Source organism: Lichenostomus cassidix, chromosome Z, assembly GCF_008360975.1.
Source record: "Lichenostomus cassidix isolate B80296 chromosome Z, HeHo_3.0, whole genome shotgun sequence".
NCBI classification, from domain to species: Eukaryota; Metazoa; Chordata; class Aves; order Passeriformes; family Meliphagidae; genus Lichenostomus; species Lichenostomus cassidix.
This window is the reverse complement of record NC_139511.1, coordinates 58,394,590-58,418,551: the sequence shown is the minus strand read 5'-3', so window position 1 is coordinate 58,418,551 and position 23,962 is coordinate 58,394,590. Positions and strand designations below refer to the sequence as shown.

Here is a 23,962-nt window from a genome sequence, read left to right as displayed (position 1 = left end):
TTTTTTCCCTTTTAATTTTGTTTTCCACTATTCTTAAGTAAAGAATTTTAAAAAACACTAAGCTCTTCATATATGGCAAGTTTTTTCCCTGAAAATATGCATATGCTGTGCACATTTAACAGAATGTCATATTCTGCGTTTCGTACACCTCACATTAGCAATTAAGACCTGTCTGCTATGATAATAAAATGTAAGATTTTTTTTTTAAAAAGCATGCAATAGAAACCTATTTAAATGCTATTGTAACTATATAGAGATCTATTACACTACTGAGATTTTAAGCAACTGGTAGTGAAGAATGAGGTGAAACTGAGGGTAGTGCCAATAAAAGAAAAGAAATGCTAACTCTAAATACACAAAAAATTGAGTTCAGGCCCAAAAGTCTATCCACATGGGCTCAGCTGCAAAATGAGAGACTTCCAAGTATAATTTGCTGTAAAGCAAACCAACTGGCATTGTATTCATTATTAATATGAAATGGGACAAGGAACATTTCTTAAATTTTATTTGCTATCAAAAACTTCACTTAACATTGAACCAAATCTGGCCACTTCAAAAATGAAAAATGTAGTAAAATAAGAAATACTTAAATCGTGTGAGAAACAGCACTTTTGTTGATGACAACTGTAATCTGTATTGCTCTATGAAAAAAGTTAAAGCCAAAGAACGGAGGCTATATTTGGATGATAAAATCTAATCAGTTGTGTCTCAGGATATTGTCATTTTTTAAGTGGAAGGCTTAGTACTTCATGCTCTGCTTTTATGCGGTATAATAAACTAGGCCAAATTATTACACTTACAAAGCAAAATCCATATTACATTTCCTTTAAATATTCATTACTTCTTTCTAAGGCTGCTTTTATATGAACAAGACCTAGAACTTAGAGTTTCTATTCCTGCATCATTTTTGTTTACCTTTTTATGTAACTTGATACATTAAATCCAAATTCCCTTTTCTTCTCCTTTTTCCTAAGAATGAATTCTCAGAGGAAAGGACCAACAATTTAATAGAACACTTAACAGTGAAGTTTGCATAGCTCTCACTTAATCTCTTCTGATATTAAAAACACTGCTATACTCCAGTCACATTTACACCACTTCTTAACACATAAGAAGCTTAATTTCTTTTGACTAAGAAAAGAGGCAGAAGTAGCAATAAAGAAGTAAAGAGTAAAGTTGTATGCTCAACTATACTGTACTAAGAGCAGCTATTCTGCAGATCAGTTTGTTCTGAGTTGGAAGTCTAAAACTTTGTATTTTAGACAAAGAAAATCTAAGAAAAAATCAAGTTTAAATACAAAGCAGCACCACTGTAAGGCACTGAAATAGTTTTCACTCTGCTGCACTCACAAAACAAACAGATTTCACATATAATCTTTAATAGGAGGAGTCCTTTAAACGGAATTTATGAACAGAACGACACAACCAGATTTTAACTTCTTCCTACAATTTCAAATCAACAAGTAATTTTCAGCATTTCCTCAACCGTATCTGACATGGTAGGAATGCAGACAAGATGAATTTCCCAGAAACTGAAGAGCAAAAGGTACACTGAACAGAACAATTACATAATTTACTGTGTGATAGCAAGAAATTAGACAAAAACATTATTCCATAGAACAGGAAGATCAGAAGTAGTTAAGGACTTCAGTACAGGAATTGCAACTCTGACCTCACATCAGTACACAGCAGCTCAGAAAAAAGCTTTTACACAAAAAAGACAACCTGTGGCTGCAATATATTGCTTTAAGCAGTTGAAAAGAATAGAGTAATGGAACAGTGCAAAATTAAAATTAATAGCAAATAAAAACCCAAGCTAAACAAAAAAATCACTGTCCCAGCAGCTTTTCGTAAGAGTATTTTTAAAAACATCTTTTCTCCCTTAAGGAAAATATGGTGAAAGCAGAAGATCTGTTTGTATCCAAGTATTACTTGTCTGTTTTCCAGAACAACTAAGCCTGTATAGAGTGCAGTGGACTAAGTTTTTAGGGATTGGGACTGTTCTTGGTCTGTGTACTTACAGTAAAGAAGAAACTGAGGCCAGTCCTTAACCAGGATGTCAGGGCAATAAGTGATAGTGGATCAGTGGTGTGCAGATAGTAAATACAAACAGGCAAGTAGCGGCCACATTAACATACCTCTTGTACTGAGCGAGCTGCTGGCTTGTCTTGGTGATTGGCCAGTATTAAAAACGGCAAAGTACATAACTGTGGGTGCTGGAGAGCAGAATGCAGTTCATTCCTAGCAGTTTCTAGATCATCTTCAGAGGAGGCGCTGTCTAGTACAAATATTACCCCTTGGGATCCTTGGTAGTAACGACTCCAGTATTTCCTGATATTGTCAGCTCCTTTCAAGATAATAATGAGAGCTAATTAAAACAAGAAAAATTTAACACATTTAACAGTTCTAAAAGAAAATAAACCATCTAGAATGATCAAAACAATTAACTAAATTTTGTCTCCTAACCATCATTAAAAAAATAAAAAGAAAAAAAAGCAATCCAAAGTCCAACATACGCACACACACAAATGTCAAATCAACATTGTTTAAATAAGGAAGGAAGTTTACACAATGCAGCTTTTTTTCCTTAAAGCTTCTGCTTTGTTAATGAGTACTGGCAGAACTACCATGCTTGCACTACCACACAGCCTAATCCTTTACCTTCTCACTGGAATATCTTGGCACAAACACCTAAACCTTTATCCATTCTTTTTGACTTTGCCCTGCAGCTCCTTGTCATAACCTGCAGCTTCTATCATGGCAGTTGCTCATTTCTGAGCACGATAAGGTCTTCCAGTTCATCTCCAAACCATCAGGCAACCACTTCATAATTGGGGAAAAAAGGTGTCAGGAAAGCCTATTAAAGTAATTAGACACTTAATGAGGAGAATGATGATACAATAGTGAGTTGAACAGTGAATGAGAAGCTATGGTGACAACATGCAAAGGCATTCAGTTCAACTACTTTTGCTCTGTCAACCACACTAAGGATTCTGGAAGAGCCCAGTAGACACATGAGTGACTGTATAGGCTTATATGCCACAGTAATTTTTAGGACATAGTTCAGCAGCACTCAGCCATCTCAACAGAAGCCAAGCACTAAGGTTATCAACAGAAGGCTTTTGTCTCCCCTGGAGAGCAGCATATGTTGAAGCAATGAGGTAGGAAAAAAAAAATTGTATTTGACAGCTGTCAAACTATCTAAACTATGATTTGGATATGGGCTATTCTTTGTATGTCTGGATCTGGCGCTACACTCATGGGGATGAACACTAAACAGTGAACGGCAGCAGCAATAGTCTAGTAGAAAACTTGATATGTCTGCCAGACAGTGACTTGCAGAAATGTGCTGAAGGTACCTTTTATAAAATATTTTCTGATTTTGAGACAGGGAGTAGTGAACTTCCATATAAGCACAAGAACCAAGACCTGAAAATACTGCAACTCTATTTTTCAGTGAAACAAGATGATACAAAATTTCTGAGCAATATAATGAGATTTCAATGCAACATAATGACTGTAACATTGATAAAATAATTAAAATATTAACCTAATTTACACATTGTGCAATAAAAAAGTCACTAAACAGAATTGAAGAAATAAAAACATTTGCACCATTTAATTTAGGTATGCAACTCAAGAGCATTCAAATCTCACCTAATAGAGTTGCTCTTGTCTTTTTACCAGTCACACTGGAATCCTGAAGGCATTGTTTCTGTATCTGCATCCAGCACAAATGCCGTCAACACACACACTTTATCCTACAGAGAATACTGAAGTCATACCTAATCATATTTTTTTTTGCAAGAGACCTATAGAGTTGACTACTTAAAGACAAATAGTAGTCAAGACCTTTCTTAATCTCTCTATTAATTTAACCAGACTCCACAATGCAGAAATAGGATGGATGCTTTATTTATTTTATCATCAACATCTGAAGATTAATATTATATATACAGAAGGGGGATTGCATTGAAAGCTAGCTTTATGTTTCTGTAGCACAAAAATATCTGTACTTTAAAGAATTTTATAGCATCTGTTAGATGTCCCAGTCTTTCTGAACAGCTGTCTGCTTCAGAACCAAGTACAGCAAGTTGCCAGAGGGACACTATTTACATAGCCACACACAGCAGTGTCACAGGCATCTGAAGTATCACATTACTTTAAAAACTAGTAGAGAATCATTTTCGATGAACTTAAAGGCCAAGACCATGATCAGTTCTTTGAAGGTATTTTTTTTCCTAGCAACATAACATCTGTCTTCTTTACTCTAACCATCAGTCAGCTATTTTTCAATCACATGTCATTGCCAGAACCTGAGTCTTATCTTTGTAACCGAACTCACTCTAAACAGAAAAACTGTGTGGTGAACTGTAGAGCATTTGACCTCTTTTATCCAGGCACATGGAAAAAAGCAGCTTATGGATCTCAATGTGAGACATTGAACCCAGAAAAGGAATATGCTGGTTTGCTAACCTTATGGGCCAGACTTTTTGGTTCAGGTTCTTTAGCAGCTCAACTTTGTTTCTCCATGTCAACTGTTGCAAAAGAAACACTGCCAAAGTATAGCAATCCTTTTCTCTCCAGCCCTGGTCAGTCCCCATGGCATAGTTGTAAGAACCAGCTTACAACGTCCCATGAGACTTGGTATTTTCTTTAGGATCTTCTATTACTCTAATGACCTGCTCTGAAATTCCTTACACTTCAATTCTGAGAAAATCACAGCCTGAGGTTTAAGAATAAAAATAATTTGCACTAAGCAGACAAGAACAAAGACTGATAAAGCATGTACCTTAGGGTGCCATTTCAAACCATTTTTCTGGCAAATGCACTTGAAAAATAATTCTTGGCATCAATAAGCTATCAGCAGCTGGAAATCACAATTTCTACAAGACAAATAACCTGATATTCTTTTGCCTTAACTCTTCATATCCAGGGAGCAGAATCTGCTCTCAGCTGCCTTCCTCAGAGCAGTGGAGTGGAGTTATCCTAGAGTTATCCTGTGCAGGGAACATTTGCCTATGAACAGTGTTTCAGCCATCAACACCTTGTGGCATGACAAATTCAGCCTTAGAAAGCAAGCAGTTGCTTTTAGGTGCAGTTCAGCACCACTATCCTATGAATTAATTTTTTCATCTATTCCTAAGGTTTCAAAGACAGGAAGATTCAAAGTCTGAGTACTTGGGAAATCCAGAACATATTGTGTATCCATTAATCATTCTTAGTCTCTCAGAAGACTGTGATAAAAGCAGAAATTTAACTTAACTAGTACCCAAAACATTCTATCAAACAATAGTAACACACAGAATAAGCACTTAGGTTTGTCAGCCTGCTTCTCTAACAGCTTTGAACCATATGACTGTTTCTTCAACCAATAAACTACATAAACTAAGATTAAAAAAAAGGAGAAAAAAAAAAAGAAAAAATCTCCAAAACCTCAGAAAAACATAATTCACGTTAGACCTCAGGAGCATGCTATGTGACAGCTTCACTAAAATGTGACACTCAGGGTAGCAGCTTTCTCAAACCAAAGCAAGAGTCATGACTTATGGCTAAGCACATGATTTGTTTCCCTCAGCAGTGAAGGAACTCACAGGAGTGGGCTGAGTCCTGTGGTGTGACTAAATCATTCAATTTACATATAAACTAGAGGAAAAAAACCCAACAAAACCCACACTACAATACAATCACACCACTTATTACAAAAGAAAAAATTAGTATTCAATCAAACATAGGTTTGAATTACATTATAACAGGGAAAAAATGCAAGCCTCCCCTTACAGAAAAATGACAGGATGATGCAATTAAAAACCCCAATCATTTAGCATTATTACAGGGCAGGTTTACTCAACCAACCATAATTTTAAAGACCTCCATTCCAGTATTTTTAAAATCAACTAAATATTTTTTTCTTTATTACTAGTCAAAGGAACAGTGTGCCCATATTAACACTGTTAATTATTTGTATCAGTGCCAACCGTACCCCTTGGGAGCTGGGAGGAAGATTTTTAGTTATGTGCAGTTTAACATGCACCCAAAACAGTACACACAAGTACAAGTACATACTCCTGTAAATATTATGCAAAACACAGAGCTGCAAATCTTCCTTTCAACTATGAATACTTCTATTTACATCTTCATTCACAGTGGTTTGAGGTTACCTTAAATTCCCTCCTTTTCAGTACTTTCAGGAGAACGTAGCATTACAGAAAAAATTCACTTTATTCATTACAGAAAGAAATTTACATGTGTCAAATTTGTTACTTGTCAGACTTGCAGCGTCTCCAGTGAAAGCACAATAAATGTCACAGAGTCCTTGCTTCAACACAGTCTAATATGCAAATGAACATTCTTGTATACCTCCAAATGCCTCGCAGGTCTGGTGAAGTTATAGTCTCAAGTGGAGGGAAGAACTTTTTTTTCCTTCCCATCAAAAACACTTAAGTTGGGGACATGAAAGAATGCAGGCTGAAAACAGCTTTTCTACCACTTCAAATATATCATCCACTCACCTAAAATGAAAACATCTACATATTTTGAAGGTTTTACAGTTAATTAAAATATTATATAGATCATCCATCTACTGACATTAAACAGAATATTTCTAATAAGCATAAAGGTGAAAAAATGCCAAGGACCATGCCACAAAATATTTTTGCATGAAACAGTGGCCCATGGGTGGGGAAGTAAGAAAGAAGTGAAGGGAAAAAGAAATCTCTTATCCATTCTTGCAAAACCTTTAAATACACCCTACTCTCTCGCTCCAAGAAAACCTTAGGAAATGTTTCTAAATCTATGTAGGGTTTATAACTTCACTTCTGATCATATCCTCATAAGTAAAACTGATGTATTTTCCTGAGTAATCAAGAAGATGCCTGAAACCTTAGATATCTTATTGCATTCAAGCGATGTCACTGCTCCGTATCCATCTTGGGCAGATTTCCCAGTATTCCACTCCTGAAAAAATACTGTATATTGATTTTTTTTATGTGCCTTTTATTACAAATAAATTTATAAATCCTGTTTAAGATAGCTGCTATGAATGTGCATGTAATTTGTCCCATCCAACAGACACATCCACAGAGATACAGAAGATTCGCATGGGTGTAATGTCAGTCACAATTCTATGACTACTTTGTATGGCAACCGTGACAACACAGATGCTAAACCAAAACCTTCTCAACATCCAAAAGTCCCAGAACTTCTACTTCCCAAGGTCTAAGACCAAGTGATCCCAGCTTCCTTTCTCTAGGCTTTCAGGCAGTGAATTCCTGCAACACACAAAGCATGGCAGCAGGAAATTGGCACTTTTTCCCCGGAAAGAGAAACATTTTGAGACTGCCAAATCAGCTATACTCACTGCAGCAATTCAACTACAATACGAAAAAAATAGCATAAAAGGAAAAAAAAAGACAAAAAATGTAGATGAAAATTTTTTCTCCCTTTGTATTCAAAACATTCAAAATCAGAAATGCATATAAGTTTATGTTGCTTAATTTTATTTTTTCTATCAAACCAAAGTTTATGGAAACCATCTCTGTCATCTCTTCCAGGCTTTCCCAGTGAGATGAATCTGGAAGTCAAGCCTTCAGTATTTTCCTTATTAGCTAACTTAAGTGCTATTTCCAACTTTGAATCTCCACCTCACTCTGATATTTAAATCTGTTGGAACAACATTCAGGTGTGAAGCACTTGGAAGCTTCAAAAACGTTGCACCTAACTTGTCTTGCAGAGCAAGACAGCTTGATCTTGCAAAGCAGAAAGTTTGATCTATTTGGGTGTGTGTATTATACTACCATGTTAAAATAAAACATGCGATTTGAAACAAATATCTCCTGTTCTAGTCAAGAACATAAAATTTCTTATAAAGTTCATTAAAAAATTTACAAATTAATTTAAAAGAAAGAGAAGGAGATATGTGATTTGCAACATGCTTTAGTATCTATTTAAACCTGGTATCTGAAGATTTAAGAGTTTGCAGCAGGTGGCACAGACAGTCATTCTCACCCCTTCTTTTGCTCTTTTTATGAGTTTGGGATTGTTTGTTTTGCAATTCACAAACACATAGTAAGTCCTCTAGGGCTAGCAAAGAATGGCTGGCTACAAGAAAATCTGCCACTTTCCTCTCTATCCATTACCCCATCTATGTCCTTCCCCCACATCTGCTAGATGACTCTGAGACAGCCAGGATCTCAGAAGCAGCGTCACAACTCCACAGGTGGAAGTCTGCTGCCAGCAACCAGCAAGGCTCAAATGTACCCTTCCCTGAGCTGCAGTCACACCTCTGGTAACAGTCTGGCTAACCTCACATAAAGCTCAAAATCCACCTTTCTCTATGGCACTCAAAACTAGTAGGCACATAAAAGAAACAGCGAGTCTACCATAGCTGTGCATTTGTTTAGCCCTTGTGCTGACTGGCCCACAGAAGTTTAAAGCTCTAGCTTTTGAAAGGATGAAGGTCTTCCTGTGTAGAATCAAAGAATAAAACTTCTTTCTTTTTCTTGGAGGAGGGGGGATTCCTAAAATATTTGTATCATTTCTGATGTTTGACGAGGCCTGAAGAAAATGGCATTGCAAACCCAACAGGAGACAGAGACTTTTAAGCAAACTGAATGTTCTGCTTTTCTCTCCACAAAATATCACACAAACAAAAACAACAAGTCCCCACCCACAAAAAGCTTAACTAGGAAATTCTGTGTTTTGCTTATCCTATTTACATAGCTGTGATAGGCGTTGCTTGCATGGTTAGTACTTACAGTGAGACAAACTGTGGGCTGTCTTTTCACACTGTAAAATCCTAATTGTAGACAAAGCACAGTATTTCCAAAGAACAGTGGTAAGATTGCTATGCTGAATCAGAGCTTCCTCAGGACTCATGTTAATGAGGTTCATAAACAAGTGTAAACGATCTTTCTTACCTATGAGAAGGGGAAGCTGTATGATGGAGCCTAGGCTTAGGCACCATTTGAACAGCAGGCTGAGCATGATTGATAGCAAACAAATCTAACTTTAATGCTGAATGTCTTTGGGCAACTCACAGCATGGACAGCTAAAGAGGGTCATCTAAAAAATTCATCTGCTAAGACATTCTGTAAACTGTTTGATGCAGCTATGTCGCAGATGGCATTGCATGTACTCCAGAACCAGATTTTGTAGAGGTGTCAACTGCCTTTTAGTCAAGTACAGTATGGAGATTTTATTGCTTTGTGTTAGTTCGTCCCTGTGAAGATGACTTAAGCTGGTATTTACTTGTGGGATCAGTTTTCTGATGACTAACCTGATGAAATTTTAGCTGCTCTGACAGGCTGTGTTGCCAGAAGGGTGTTCAGCACTCTACCTCCACAGAGCAAAGGAAGAGAGTGTTTTCCCATGAAAATTTAAAATATAAATTCTAATTATTAGAGCAACATTATTTTCTCCCTTGTCCATAATTTTTTTCACCAGGCAGATACTACCTGACAACTGCTGCTGTCTTCTCCAGAAGTTCATATTTTCCACACAACTTAGACTGCACAACAGAGTGGCTTCTCCTCCTACTCTCTTTTTTGCTGCTTTTTACTTCCAAATTAAGGCCAAACACGTATGCTTTGTTTAACCAAACCTATTTGAAACTATTTGTTCTCAAATTGTCACCTAGACAATTAATTTAGCTGGCCTGTGAATTTATGACTTTGGTAATAAACTTTTAAGAAGTAACAGCAGTGGGGAGGGAAGTTTCACCTCTTTTCCTGGGCATGCTCAACCAACTGGAGACAAGAACATTCCTGATATTAACCACTCCACTCTTGCTAAGCACTTAACACACTTTTGTCTTAAATGAATTTTCCAATATGACTACACAACATGTAGTCTCTATGTTTGAGAAAAAGGTTTTAGGGTGAATCACAAAACCTTACACAAACAGATGACAGTATCTTTTAATAAATAAAAAAAGAGAACATTACTAAACCCTATAGCATGCTGCTAATATGTTTAAACTTTGTAAGAAGAAGAACTGCTCACATCCAGAATAATTCTTTTAAATGGGATTGGGCTCAGTATTTGTCATCTCACTTGTAGTTTCTAAGCATTTATAAGACATCAAATGAAATTATAAAATAACTTATTTTTAAAAGACAACTGGAAATTCTTAGTTGACTACCTGGATAGACCATAAACCTTGATACAAGCCTGAATAAATATCTAAACCACAACTTCATTTCCTGTTTTGACAGCATTACAACTGTAAGTGACTTAAAAAAACCAGGGAATAAATGGTGATTTCAGCCACTATGTCTCCAGGTTGGAATTTGTTAGCATCAAAGAAAAAGCTTACTATTGGCCTTTACACATCCATTATCTATCAGAGCATTCAGCATCCTAAATGTTTTTCAGAAAACACTGTCAGAATCTTCTGAACAACAGACGTTATCATCTGCCTTATTTTTCCAGTCTTCCTCCCACTCTACTGTATGTTCATCATACACAATTTCATCCTACCTCCCACCAAAAATTACTGCACCCTAACAGGGAATCATCACCACTGTAGTTTCTTTCCATACCATTGCTCAGCTGAGTTGCATAACAGAAATATTTCCAGTTGTCCCGGTAATAGTACATTCTGAAAGAATGTGGACTAGTGCATGGCACATCTCCACAATAATGTCAATTATACATATTATCTTAAAGACCAATTTTTTGGGGAAAAAGATGTTTATCTTTTTAGTTTCTTGGGGATCAGGAAGGGATTATTGGTACAGCAAAATTGCAACTTAGAGAACAGGCAGTTCTATTTGGTCAGCAAATAAACCAAAACTTTCTTTTCAAATAATTCAAGCAAGCCTAATGTTAGATTTGAAAGCTCTATATATTCTTAGTTTTTCAAGATCAAATTCAAGGTTTTTAAACAAAACATTTGCCATTTATGAAATTGGATAGAACCTTTATTTTCTGTTAGGAAGGCAACTTCCTGTCTTAGGAAACAAAAACAATTAAAAAAACAGAAACAGAGTTCAATTTTTGATATTCTAGTATCATATACTTCAAAGAAAAACTTCTGCAAAGAGAGCATAACAAACTTTGCTTTGTCCCCCTGAATCTTAAAAGAGGATGAAGAGATAATCAGTCCTGGAAGAGATTAAAGAAGAGAGACTATATTCTATATATATTGCCTGAAAATTTCCTGCAGAAAGGAAAAAATAAAGCCAGGCTTCATTAGCAGCTTTGGAGACAACCAGCACAGAAAAAACTAGCATCATCTCTGACCTCAAGAAGAATACTACTTCAGCCAAAGAGAAAGGATACTACACAGTCAGCATCTGTTTCACAGAAGTGCTTGGTTGCTGAATACAGGAAGCTTAAGCAATATGACTGCTGCCGTGTTTTAAATATTGGCTGTTAACATGTTACTGTATGACAGCGTCTGAAGCTTTCTGTTACCTAAACCTAAAAAAACAAAGTATCAAAAATTAAAACTATATAGAACATCACTCTTTAAATAACATGTTACAGACAGTATTTCTTAAGAACAGATGTCTTTCTACCTTCCTCCAAGTTTCCAAGATCAAATGTCTGGACAAGACCTCCACACTACAGTAAAGAGAAATTATATAACAAAACCATAACAACTGAAGGCATAAACCGGAAATAAGACCAAAGAAAAACCCAGGAATCAGACAAAAACATGGGCTTCTCTTCAACACTAGAAGCAGTAATTCCAAAATAAATTCTAACAGTAATTATGTATGTAAAATGTTTTGTTTTGTTTTCATATAGGAGCAAGAGAGAAACCATGCCTACTGAAGAAAGCTCAGGTTTTACCCCCATCAAACAGGAACACATTTCTCAGCTAAAGGTTAAATGCTGACTACAGACTTGCAGAATGATTTAGTTTGAAAAAGACCTCTAAGATCACCAAGTCCAACCTTTGACCTATCACCACCTTGTAAACTAGATCATGGCACTAAGTGCCACGTCCAGTTGTTTCTTCAACACCTCCAGGGATGGTGACTCCCTGGGCAGTCATTCCAATGTTTAACAACTGTTTTCATGAAGAAATTCTTCCTGATGTCCAGCCTGAACCTCTGCTGGTGCTGCAGGAGGCCTTGCCCTCTCATCCTGTCACCGATCACCTGGGAAAAGAGGCCCATCCCCACCTGGCTACAGCCTCCTTTCAGGCAGTTGTAGAGAGTGATAAAGTCACTCTGAGCCTCCTTTTCTCCAGGCTAAACACCCCCAGCTCCCTCAGCTGCTCCTCACAGCACTTGTGCTCCAGACCCTTCCCCAGCTCCATTTCCCTTCTCTGGACTCACTGCAGCACCTCAATGTCTTTCTTGCAGTGAGGAGCCCAGAGCTGGACACAGCACTCGAGGTGTGGCCTCACCAGTGCCCAGTACAGGGGGACAATCCCTGCCCTGCTCCTGCTGGCCACACCATTGCTGATCCAGGCCAGGATGCCATTGGCCTTCTTGGCCACCTGGGCACACCCTGGCTCATGTTCAGCTGCTGTCACCAGCACCTCCAGGTCCTTTTTCACTGAGCACTTTCAAATCACTCTTCCTACAGGTTGCGGAAGGCTGAGGCTGCCTGAGGCTGTTGTGGCCCAAGAGCAGGACTTAGCACTTGGCCTTTTTGAACCTCACACCATTGGCCTCAGCCCGTGATCCAGCCTGTCCAGATCCCTCTGCAGAGCCTTCCCACCCTCCAGCTGATCAATTCCTGCCCAACTTGGTGTCATCTGCAAACTGATGGAGAGTGCACACAATCCCCTTGTCCAGGTCACCAGTAAAGATATTAAACAGAACTAGGACCCATTCTGAGCCCTAGGGAACACTACTAGTGACCACCACCTCTTGGAACAAAACAAACTTTTGGAAGCCTGCTTTTACTCCCTTACCTAGGCACTGAAAAGCCAACAGAATTAGCATTTCTTTGCAATATTTCATAGAAGAAAACAGATTACATAATTTTAAAATACAGACATGAAAACACTCATAGGCAAAGGAAAAATAAATTAAAAGATGCAGTAAAAGAATTGTGACAATCCTTCTGTCTTTGAGAAGAGAGAAATCAATGGAAAAAACAAATCAAATATTCTGGATTACTTCTCATCATGAGTCAAAAACCCATGCTAAGATAAGATTTCTCGAAACACGCATACCTGCATAAAATAAAAGCTGTATGATCAGAAAACATTAATAGACTTTAAAAAGGATTTACTATAGCATACACAGATTCAATTTTTGATTAAAAATTGTATTTATCTATATGAATTATATATTTCATATAGCTTAGGTATCTGAATGTATAAACTAGACTGCAAATGATTCCCTCTCTTTTAAAAAGTCCAGTAAGTGGCATTATGACTAAGTGCACATTATGCACACAACACACTCAAGTGGTATCTACACTATCCCTGAGACGTGATGCCTTTACCAAAGAAAACTACGATGTTTTTTTTACAGAATACATGCTCAAACAGGGGCATGTGTGTTTAAATCCATGGACCAGTGGTAGTGAAAAGGAAATGCTATGCTTTCTACATGTGCTTATCTCAAAGCCTTCTTGAAACAATTTCTAATAAGACAATTACCATGCAACTAGATCTCATGACACTTCCCTCAAGAACCAAGTTAAATTCTACCCCAAATCATTTAAGAGAGGTTCCAACCTTGCTGAAAAATCTAATAAATATCCTCAATATTAATTCTACTATATTTACATAAATAAGAAAGTATACAGAAATTCTAGAATATAAAGAAGATCTACGTGGGTTTTAAATTAGAAGAACATTAGACTCCACAAGAACTCTCATGAGGAGAGTGTTTTCTTCCTTGTAACAAACTAGAGAAAATCTAAAAAAAAATCCCACAACCATAAAACAACCGTCGCTCCAAAATCCAATAAATCCAACAAGAGAACAGTTCTCAAAGAATATAACTCATTAGAAGTTGGCTGCATTTGCAATACTTTCAGTAGTGCAGTAAATCTACTGGTTTTGACAAATGTTCCCATAGTTACCTGAGCCAGTTCTCAAAAGCAAAAGTTTGCACACACAATAAACACAAGGAACACACTACCTTGAGCTGCCATGTTAGCCATACTAAAATTACAGTCCAGTTTGTGTTTCCATATAACTTAACCACTGCAATCCAAGAAATTACATTAAAGAGATACACCACACGCCTTCCACTCCTCCTGCTTTTCACCCTTTGTTTTTTGAGGTCAGGATCTGTGCAATTTTCTCAACTTTATCTGCTGAGATTTTTAATTCCAGCTGCACCAATCTTTCATTTTTAAATTTAAAATAACTAACAATTTAAAACAATTGACAGTTTCGATAAGATTTATATATTGCGTGTTTTTATAACCAAATGAATAAATGTCATACCTCCAAGTTCTTTTACGTTCAAAATTGCATTCTGGAATGGCACTGCTTTTATACTAAAACCTAAGAAGAGAAATAAAGAGCATTAGTAAGCAATTTGTTAAAGAGCCCATTGGGAATAAATTGCATATATTCAGAAAAAAAACTTCTTCAAGAACCAGGATTTTGCACGTGAAACTCTGTTTCAATGTGTTGTTTAAAAAAGTCAGTTATAAGGGGATAGAAAGGGGGTAAGGGGTGGAGGAGTGCCAGGGAAGGGGAAGAGAATAAATCAGTATAAGCAATTAAATTTTCAATTTTAAGTACTTGGCACACAAAATTCAGCACAAAACTTCCATCCAGATCATCTACCAGAATATATTTCTATAAAATCATCTTTTACTGCATCTGGAACTAAAGTGGGTAATTCAGACTACCAGTAATGTGAAGAGAACATTCTGCTCATTTTACGAGACATTGAAGACAATGTGCAATTCAAATCATGTTTTCTTCCATTGAAACTTCATAGGTTTTGGCTGTGCCTGGATTATTGATCCTGTGTATAAATATAATTAACTGAAAGGTCCTTCTACAGACCATAGCTGGATGTGTTAAAATGGTTATAAGCACACTGGAAGCATCTATGAATCCTCTGTTAGCCTGTTTTTCACTTAAAACTGAAATAAAAATAAAAAAATAACCAAACAAAAAAAATCACCAAAATGTGATCCTTAATTGAAAATTCAGACAGACAAGAGAAATGGAATGTGAAAGGCTCCCCGCAATATATCAATGCATTACATACTAAATTTTGCATGTTTAGTGCATTCATATATATAAGTGCATGTAATACTTTATATAGGAAAAATTATGTCTACTCTTTTAGCATAAAATATCCAGCCAGACATTAAATTTATTTCAATCTAGCATGAGTAGTTTCAACATGATTACATACCTGTGAATTGATTAAAGAAGTTTTAACAAACATGTTTCACCCCAAGTTTATTTGCTATCATTTAACAGGAACAAGATGTCTTTTCTCCCTGGTTAGGCCAATAAGATGTTACAGTACTCCTACTATGGTCAGCACAAGATGCAATAGAAGAATGTACAAGAAAGTCTGAAGGGAATAATTACGGAATATTTTGGGTATTGCTGTCTTAAAAGAAATCTTAACTCTTTCTAGAAAGAAACAAAAACTAGAATGGACATGAATGGCATCGATGAAAAAAGCAAAAATACAGGTTACAGTTTGAAACCTGAGCAGAGAAGTTACATTGCATACTTGGATTCTCCACAATATTGTCTGATATACCACATTTAAGTGGATTTATTATAAGCTGAATATCCCGGATGTGCATTATTTTGGTTGCCTGACTAGTATTCTCCAGAAGTGCTTTTCATTCCTCAATAATAATTAAATAATGGTATTTTATTGCATCTCTCTAGAAAAATTAAATCAATTTAGTTTTTAATTAATAGTATTTTCATTACTTTCTTTGATAGCTCTACACTTCTATTTATATTACTGTTACTATTTCTTTCAGGGTCTAAAGTGTTAAAGTACAATTTGTTCTAATTCCAGAGACAAAGCTCAAGAGAGGGAAAAAATAATTAACAAAAAGACCCCAAAAATAAAATAAAATAAATAAAAAAGCTAATTACCCTACAATTTCTTTCTAACTTTTTGTGTTAGTCACCTTCTCATAATTAAGCGCCAGATCTCTCTAACATTGCCAATGACACCAACCAACAGGTTAATTATTCATTTTAAGAAAAACACCATTTTCTTATACCTGTTTTACATTTTACTTACAGTTGCATTAAATAACCTTATGTTCTTGTAAATTAAGCAAAATGTACTCTGAAATCTAGTAAGGGTTGCTAAAGCATAATCATAAAATTCAAGCCCATGAACCACACTGCAATACAAAGCCATGTAACTGCAAACACAAGTTACTTGCACAATGCTTAGTATCTGTTCCATCAGCAGATCAACCCTAATAACTGCTGCAGCCACCGAACCAGATTTCTTCAATCTCCATGACCTAATCTGCCCTTTTTCTGAACTTTGCCGCCAGGTATTCCCTTTTCTCATTTCACATGTTCAGTGCCTTGATTTTCTGGTGCTGTTTTCTCCTTGGTTTGTTTCTTGTTGGTTGGTTGGTTCGGTTTTGGGGTTTTTTTATCAAAATATGCTTTTCAGTAGTAGGCATTCTGGTTCATCTTTATCAAGATGCCTATTCAAATTTTCCGGACTTAAGATACCTCTTATCTGTGGTTGTACTGTCTGTTTTTAAGTATCTTCTCAATACCACTGAAACTTTTTGTAAATTGGTTCTTTGATCTCAATCTGCCCTTACTACATAAACAAGCATGCTGCTCATCTAAAAAACTGGGATTATCACCAAAAAAACATGTTTCCATTATATTTATACTTTTGGTTGCTAGCATATACCACAAGGCAGTACAGATCAAGTATGTACAGAAATAAATCCCAAATTATATTTCAGAGCATGACTGTCCTATTCTATTTTACAGCACATTCTCCTCTTTTCTCTCCAATATATGGAGAGATTGCTCAACACTCAAAAGTAAAATGAGGAGAAATAAACATTTTAATGTGTATCTACAGTACACTGCTCCTGTATGTTATGGTTCTGTTTCACTAGATCACATGGTTTGGACTTTTGACACGTTCCAAACTGAATGTTTTCAAGGATATTCACCAATGTATGAAAAAATACTGGAAGAAAGTAGTGGTAGCTTTAAAGTGATCCATTAGGTACTTTCACCAGCAAGATAAGCAGACTGAAGTTCTGTACAGCCTTTGCTATGTGTTTCAGAAGTTACCTTTGGGCAATGGCATAACCATGGAATAAAGCACACCATGGAATAAAGGCAGCATCCTACCTGTGGTGGACACGATATTCTCTGGGCTTTCACTGCAGAGCTGAGACAGAAGACTTGTCTTGCCAGAGCCAGAGAGGCCTATGCAAACCAAGTCATACTCAGGTCGTGGTGGTGGCGGTCCCTTGCAGCAAAGTGCTCTGAAACACTGCCAGGGTAGGGCAAAACAAAACAAAAACAAAAGGAAGAGGTTACTTTTATATTTTGGCACATGTTTATGCAACAATGTTCTAAGAAGCAAGTTCATAAACTTAAAGGCACTGGAGAGAAGCAAATTATTATTTCAATTTATTATTTTGACTAAGTCAACAATTAATAGACCAAGACCACCTCAACTAAAATCTAGAACAACTTTATAAGAACACAAATACACGTGTTAACTTTTCACCTAAACCTCAAAGAGCTGGTTTGAGGAATACAACATCCATTTCCCAAGTAGCACAAACAGCTCACACCATGAGGGAGGCGCATGCCCTACAGAGCTCTGCAGTTGACTATGCATGAGTTTCCTTCCTGTGCTAATTTCTTGTAATACCTGGTGTGAACATCAGAGCCACTCCTGACCAGCTGCTGGCCAGGATCTACTTGTTGTCACACAAGAGAATCAGGGACCTTTGCTGCACTGATGTCCTTTCTGGGCTTGCTTTGTCATGCATTTTAGCTCAGAATAATAGCTGTTAAAGGATAGAGCTTGTAAATAATTAAATAAATAGATTAATCTTGCTGGACATAGATCTAGTAAAAAATAGACGGATCTCTCACTTTCCCTGGAGAAATATAAATTAATCACAATATAAACAAACAAAAATCTCTTACACAAAGCCTACTTCAGAGTTCTGCTCACTTCTCTTAAACCGTTTTGCCAAAGTAGGCCAAGTTCATACAAAAGGTTCCTTAGGCCCTCATTAAGTTCTTCCGTTCTTTGTTTATATGCAATTTAGAAACTTTTTATGTAAAAATCTGAAAGCACATAATTCCTGGAAAGCTAGGAGGTTTATATTTTATGTATAGAGAATAATTACCTGCAAATTTCCAATGCAGATATATATATATATATAGATATATATAGATACATACACACACATATATATATGTACCTTTTTGCCCAGTGTGTGCCACCTTTATATCAGAGAAAGACATCAGCTCTAATAGTGAAGGGACAACATGTCTGTGCAATAAGTCATTTCTCACACATTCTGTTTTTACATAGCCTCAGCCCTTTATTTCCATCTCAACCACAAGTCAATCACTGCACTGATTGCAGGAAAAGAAATCCAGGCTTTACAACCTTAACCTAGTTTGTCTGGACAGCTACCCAGATTTTGTCACTGAGGGCTACTGAAGGAGCAGAGAAACTGAACTGAAGTCAGTAAGGCTCTAATGCAAACAGTGGGGTCTGACCCTGTGAGCAAGTCATCCAGTGAGAATGTGATTATAAAAGGACAGCTCACTCAACACGGAACTTTAATTGGATTCTTTCAGTATAGAAAGACTGAAAGTATATGGTAAGCTATTTCATATTTTTTCAAATTACCATATTTCAGTATATGGTAAGCTATTACACATGCTGCCAAAACAGTTTTCATTGCTTTAATAAAAGCAAAAGATAAATTCAGTGAAAGTTACAAAATTACCTCAGCATCTTTTAAAAGAGTGAAAGGAAGTACTTTAGAAGAAGTAAAAACATTTACAGTAATATTTAAGCTGAAAAAAGGCAACAGATTTTAAAAACAATAGCTTTGCCTCCATCAAAATCTGATTCAAAAATTATTTTCTTTAAGAAGGTTTGCTCTTGTATGTGTCCATACCTTAAAGGAGTAAACATGCCTTCTAGCTTTATTCACTGATGTTCTATTTATTTACTGGTTTATACTTATCTCACAGATTCTACAAAGCCACAGCAAATATTCCACTGTGGTACTTAAGTGAGAAAGGCCAACTGAGTTCATTGAACAACATAAACTCCTTTAAACAGAGCTTCCACTTAATGGATATCAAGCTGAAGGCCACATAAAATCCTTCAGAGCTTGCCAGAGCTCCCGAGGCTGTGTGTCAGACTCTCTACAGCCAGTCTTTAAAAGGATTCAATTTGTCCTTGTCAGCGTGGCATCTCTGTAACAACCTCTTGAGGTCACATTGAAAAACATAAAGGAACAGATAAGCTGATGGAATTCTGTGCTTCTCTCTGTCCAGCCGCTGTGCCAGTTCTTATGCAACCAGACATGACTCCTGAGGCCTGACAACATCTAATAACTTACAGTTCTCTGAAAGTTAATTTCTGCTCTTTGCAGAATACATATGAAGGCTCCGTGGGTGACAGGCAGGTTTTGTGAACTTCAGGATCTCTCTACTGCAGACTCCTTAAGTCTAACTTAGTCTGGAGAATCTTTACATGCTGTGGACATGACCAAAAGTCTACATCAAATTGCATGTCCAAAGTAGTATATGTAGACCCACAAACCTCTCACTTATCATTCACCAGTAAGCACAGTTAGTTAGGCACAAAAATTTCAGAGATAGATCCCTGTAAGACAGGAACACCACTCCCTCCAAATCACTCTCATATTTTATTCTATATGATTCCCTTATCTTTGCTGTATTCATGACTTTGTCCTTCTGATAGGCTAATTCCTTCATTAGATTGGTTTAGTTGTAATGAAAACAATTTTTTAATATTCTAGCTTCAAAAAGCTGCTGAAACTTAAGCTATTGTGTATAGTGGCTGAGATGAGAAATTCTACAGCACATTGTAGGGGATACTTGTAATAACATATTTGGACTTTATAAACTTGTTTTGCAACTCTCCTTAAGCTCAGTGAACATCTTTCCCATTGGAAGTATCACTATACAAACAGTCTGATCACTCTCTTCCTGTTCTCTGAGCAGCCTAAAGTTACCTGGTCCTTAACAAAGTTAGGGCTATTTAAGCATTTATTTAGAGACTAAACCTTTATTATCACAACTTTGGCAGCTTCATCTAGTAGTTGCACAGTATCTGTAGAAAATTCAGAAGTCTCTGATCATGCAAACAAAATTAAATCTTATATTCTGCATTTTACTATGGATAGGAAATGCATCCTGAAATATTTTATAACCATGGACTAGAACTTCACATTATTTAAGATGTTGTCACATATTACAGTGCACTCCAAAAACCACAAAACTGCAAGAAACATGTACTAGTAACCAAAGAAGCAATTCCAGAATTCCAAAACACAGATATATCAAAAACATTGAGAGAGTTGCTCAATTCATAACTAGTGGTCAGTTCTTTCCCAAGCCAGCATACTTTCCACTCCATTTGGTCAACCCAAAGGTCATAAGAGAAACTTGAATTAACTTGCCAGATATGGACCTAGAAGTCTACTCCATTGATTCCCAAACCTGATTTGCTCCATGGGCAATAAAATCCTGCCCTTTAGGTATTAAAAAACAAACTCTGAACCCAAACAACGCCTCTTACATAAAGTGTCGGAGACACCAGAAAGAAAACATTGGACTACTGCAAATAGCAGGTCAAGCAGGGCTAGCTGGCACAGTCACTGAAAGGCTGTTTGGGATATGATCATGTAATCAAGCCCCACTGCTAGCAACAAAAATGGAACAACATTTTTTTGAGGCTTTTCATCCTATCAGGCTAAGACCTTACTATAAAGGAAACGACCTATCAAAGTGTCAGCTTTCATAATTTTTGAGAACATCACACTCAAATCTATAGCCACTGGATGGGGAAGATGGGATAAAAAAGAAAAGCAGGCAGGGAGTTATTTTTTTAATGAACAAACATATTTTTAAAGTGTTGAAAACAATAAGGTATGTTTAAAAAATGTGTGCATTTAGTCAGTTTTAAAAAAAAGGATGGATTTATCCAGGAAACTGGGTAATAGGTGCTGCACTCTGCAGAAAGCTGTACAATATTCAGCAGCACTGTTACTTTCACTTTATTTGTAAGTGTGCATAAATGCTGCATGTGTGAGTAAAATTATTTTGTAACTGTTAAGGAAAGAGTTAGCCAGTTCTACTTCTCCTTACAGATTTCTAACACAACCAGATGATTCTGGGCTTAGGTGGATCAGTATTTATGCTGACAATCCTAGACAGTGCCTTTAAAGCCCTATGGAGATTTCTTCTGGGAAAAGCATACTGTGTTTATAGCAGGGATGGCCAAACACTTCTGATGTATGTGCCGCTCAGAGATCACAGATTGAAGCTCTGGGCAGCAAATGTCCCTGAATTACTACTCTCTACAACACATTAAACTGCCTCCAGCTGTTGAGTCTGTCCTTGCCTACTCATTGTACTTCTCGTTTCACTCTCCTTTTTGGGGTGAAATACTCCATTATTTCTGCTTTGTTCTGGACCCATCTCCTGTCTGTTTCTTTTGTTGCCACTATTTAATAGGGACAAACAGAAGCAAGGGATTTCATGCTTAGTTGGTTAAACACACACACTCTCATGGAAAAATACCCTAAGTTAGTGCAGCACTAATGCTAACAAACCAAGCATTCAGAACTCTTGAAATACAGAATTAAGGTTGAAAGCTCAACCCTAACTCTGCTCCCTTCCCCCCTCTTGCTTACACTTATGTATATGGTCTCCTTTTACAATTTTTTTTTCATTCAAGGTATCTTTAAACAAACAGACTTCTAGTACTGGCACACACTTATATCCAGAGGACTGGTTAACCATCTGAAGCTGTTGATAAAACTCAAGGAGTTTATTAAAAAAAGTAAAATTTGCACGCAGTAGGTTCCATAGCTCTGATGTTGTCTGAGATCACACAAGCACAAAGAAACCTCAAACCTTGAAGAGATAATGTGAAGGGGGGGCACAATGACACAAGACAGACAGTTATAATGTTAATGATAGGAAACAACTGGGAACAGCAGTGGAATAATTTAATGCAAGTAATAAAATACACAAGGCACCACAATGAAATTATACACTGTGTAGAGAGAGGGAGGGTAAAAGGATATACAAATAAACTAATCTTTAACTGTATGAATACCTTAGCTTTAAATTCGTACAACAGAATTCTATGCATTTCATAGTGTTAGCTAAAGCTGCAGGCTCTTCAGTTTCCATACTGCTGTATCAGTGGTATACCTTTACCAAAAAAAACAGGGAGGAAGAGAAAAACCTACCAAATTTTAAACACCCTATAAGTGACACTGCTTTCATGTTTTCCAACATCAGATTAATAGGGCTCATCTTTGTCTCTATGACTTCAGTATAAGGACAAAACCTCAGACTGCTGTTCATTTTGTGAACAGCAAAATTCATCCTAGGATGAATCACCACAACTCTCTGGACAACCTGCTTCAGGGTCTCACAACCCTCACAGTAAAGAATTTCTTCCTAACACCTTATATAAATCTATCATCTTAGTTTGAAACCATTCCCCCTTATCCTATCACTACATCACTATCCTATCACTAGTCAAAAGTCCCTCACCAGCTCTCTTGGATGCTCCTTTCAGGTAGTGGAAAGTGCTAAAAGTTCTCCTGAAGCCTTTTCTTCTCCAGGCAGAGCGAGCCCAGCTCTCAGCCTGTCTTCATAGGAGAGGTGCTCAGGCCTCCGCTGGACCCACTCCAACAAGGCCATGTCCTTCCTGTGCTGTGGACCCCAGAGCTGGATGCAGCAAGTGGTGTCTCACCAGAGCAGAGGAGAAGGGCAGAATCCCCTTTCTTACCCTGCTGGCCACATTCCTTTGGATGCAGCCCAGGACACATTCGGCTCTCTGGGCTGTGAGTGCTCATGGCTGGGTCATGTCCAGCCTCTCACTGACCAGCACCCACAAGTCCTTCTCAACAGGGCTGCTCACAATCTGTTCTCTGCTCACAACCTATACTCTGCCCAGCCTGCTATGCTTGCGATTGTCTTGCCTCAGGTGAAGAACCTTGCACTTGACCTTGTGGAATTTCATAAGATTCACATAGGTCCTCCTCTACCAGAGGACACTCAACAGCAACATATGGTCTAGAGGAGGAATCTCAAATTCCACCTTCTGACCACGAAGAAATATATTTGGATTAATTGGTTGAAATTATTTACCATCCCCTGTCAAAAGCTCAGTATTTCAGAGGAGCCAGGTTCCGGAATCTCAAAAGAAGAAATCACGCTTTAAAAAAATTTCAATATCCCTTGTAGTCCCAGATGAGCAAGACATTAAGACACAGATTCAAGCACCAAAACAAGACAAATGACACAGATCTATCCATTTTTTAACATATTTGATAACTCTGCTACCAACAGAGAAGTCTTAGAGGAAATGCAGTTAAGAAGAAACAACGGCATGACTTCTGACAAGCCAGATACAACGCTGCCACTCAGAGCATATAATTTCAAAAGACTTCATGGTCATGATAATACTACTACAGTGGGTCAAATTGCAGGAGATAATTGTTTTATCTGATATCAGATTAACTGCTCTTGGATGAAGGCGTGACCCAAAGTTCAGGAATCACAAAAATTTAATATATGCAGACAAAGACATAACTTCCCTGGAAGAAGCTGTAAGGCAACAGAGTCCTTTCCCTACGATCAGCCAAAACAAGCCACAAACCTCACAACCAAAATGGAAAAAGAGCTTCTCTGTCCCTAATCTCTTACACACTCCCTGTAAAATCAAAACCAAATGATGACTCTCCCTTGCACTCACACTAGAAGAAAGCATAAAGTAAAGTAGTATCAAGTTTTAGATGTACT

At 37.1% G+C, this 23,962-nt stretch overlaps 1 protein-coding gene across 2 annotated transcripts in view; it reads right to left on the bottom strand.

The window, feature by feature from the left end:
- The window catches only part of ARL15 (ARF like GTPase 15), a 230,059-nt gene that overhangs the window by 132,019 nt on the left and 74,078 nt on the right, over positions 1-23,962 (bottom strand). For both annotated transcript variants that reach the window (XM_085041815.1, XM_085041814.1), the window contains exons 4-6: positions 17,258-17,402; positions 14,369-14,428; positions 2,139-2,347 (exon numbers count right to left, since the gene is read on the bottom strand). In XM_085041815.1, coding sequence (XP_084897941.1) covers positions 2,139-2,347; positions 14,369-14,428; positions 17,258-17,402 — 414 coding nt within the window. The remainder of the gene's footprint in view (positions 1-2,138; positions 2,348-14,368; positions 14,429-17,257; positions 17,403-23,962) is intronic.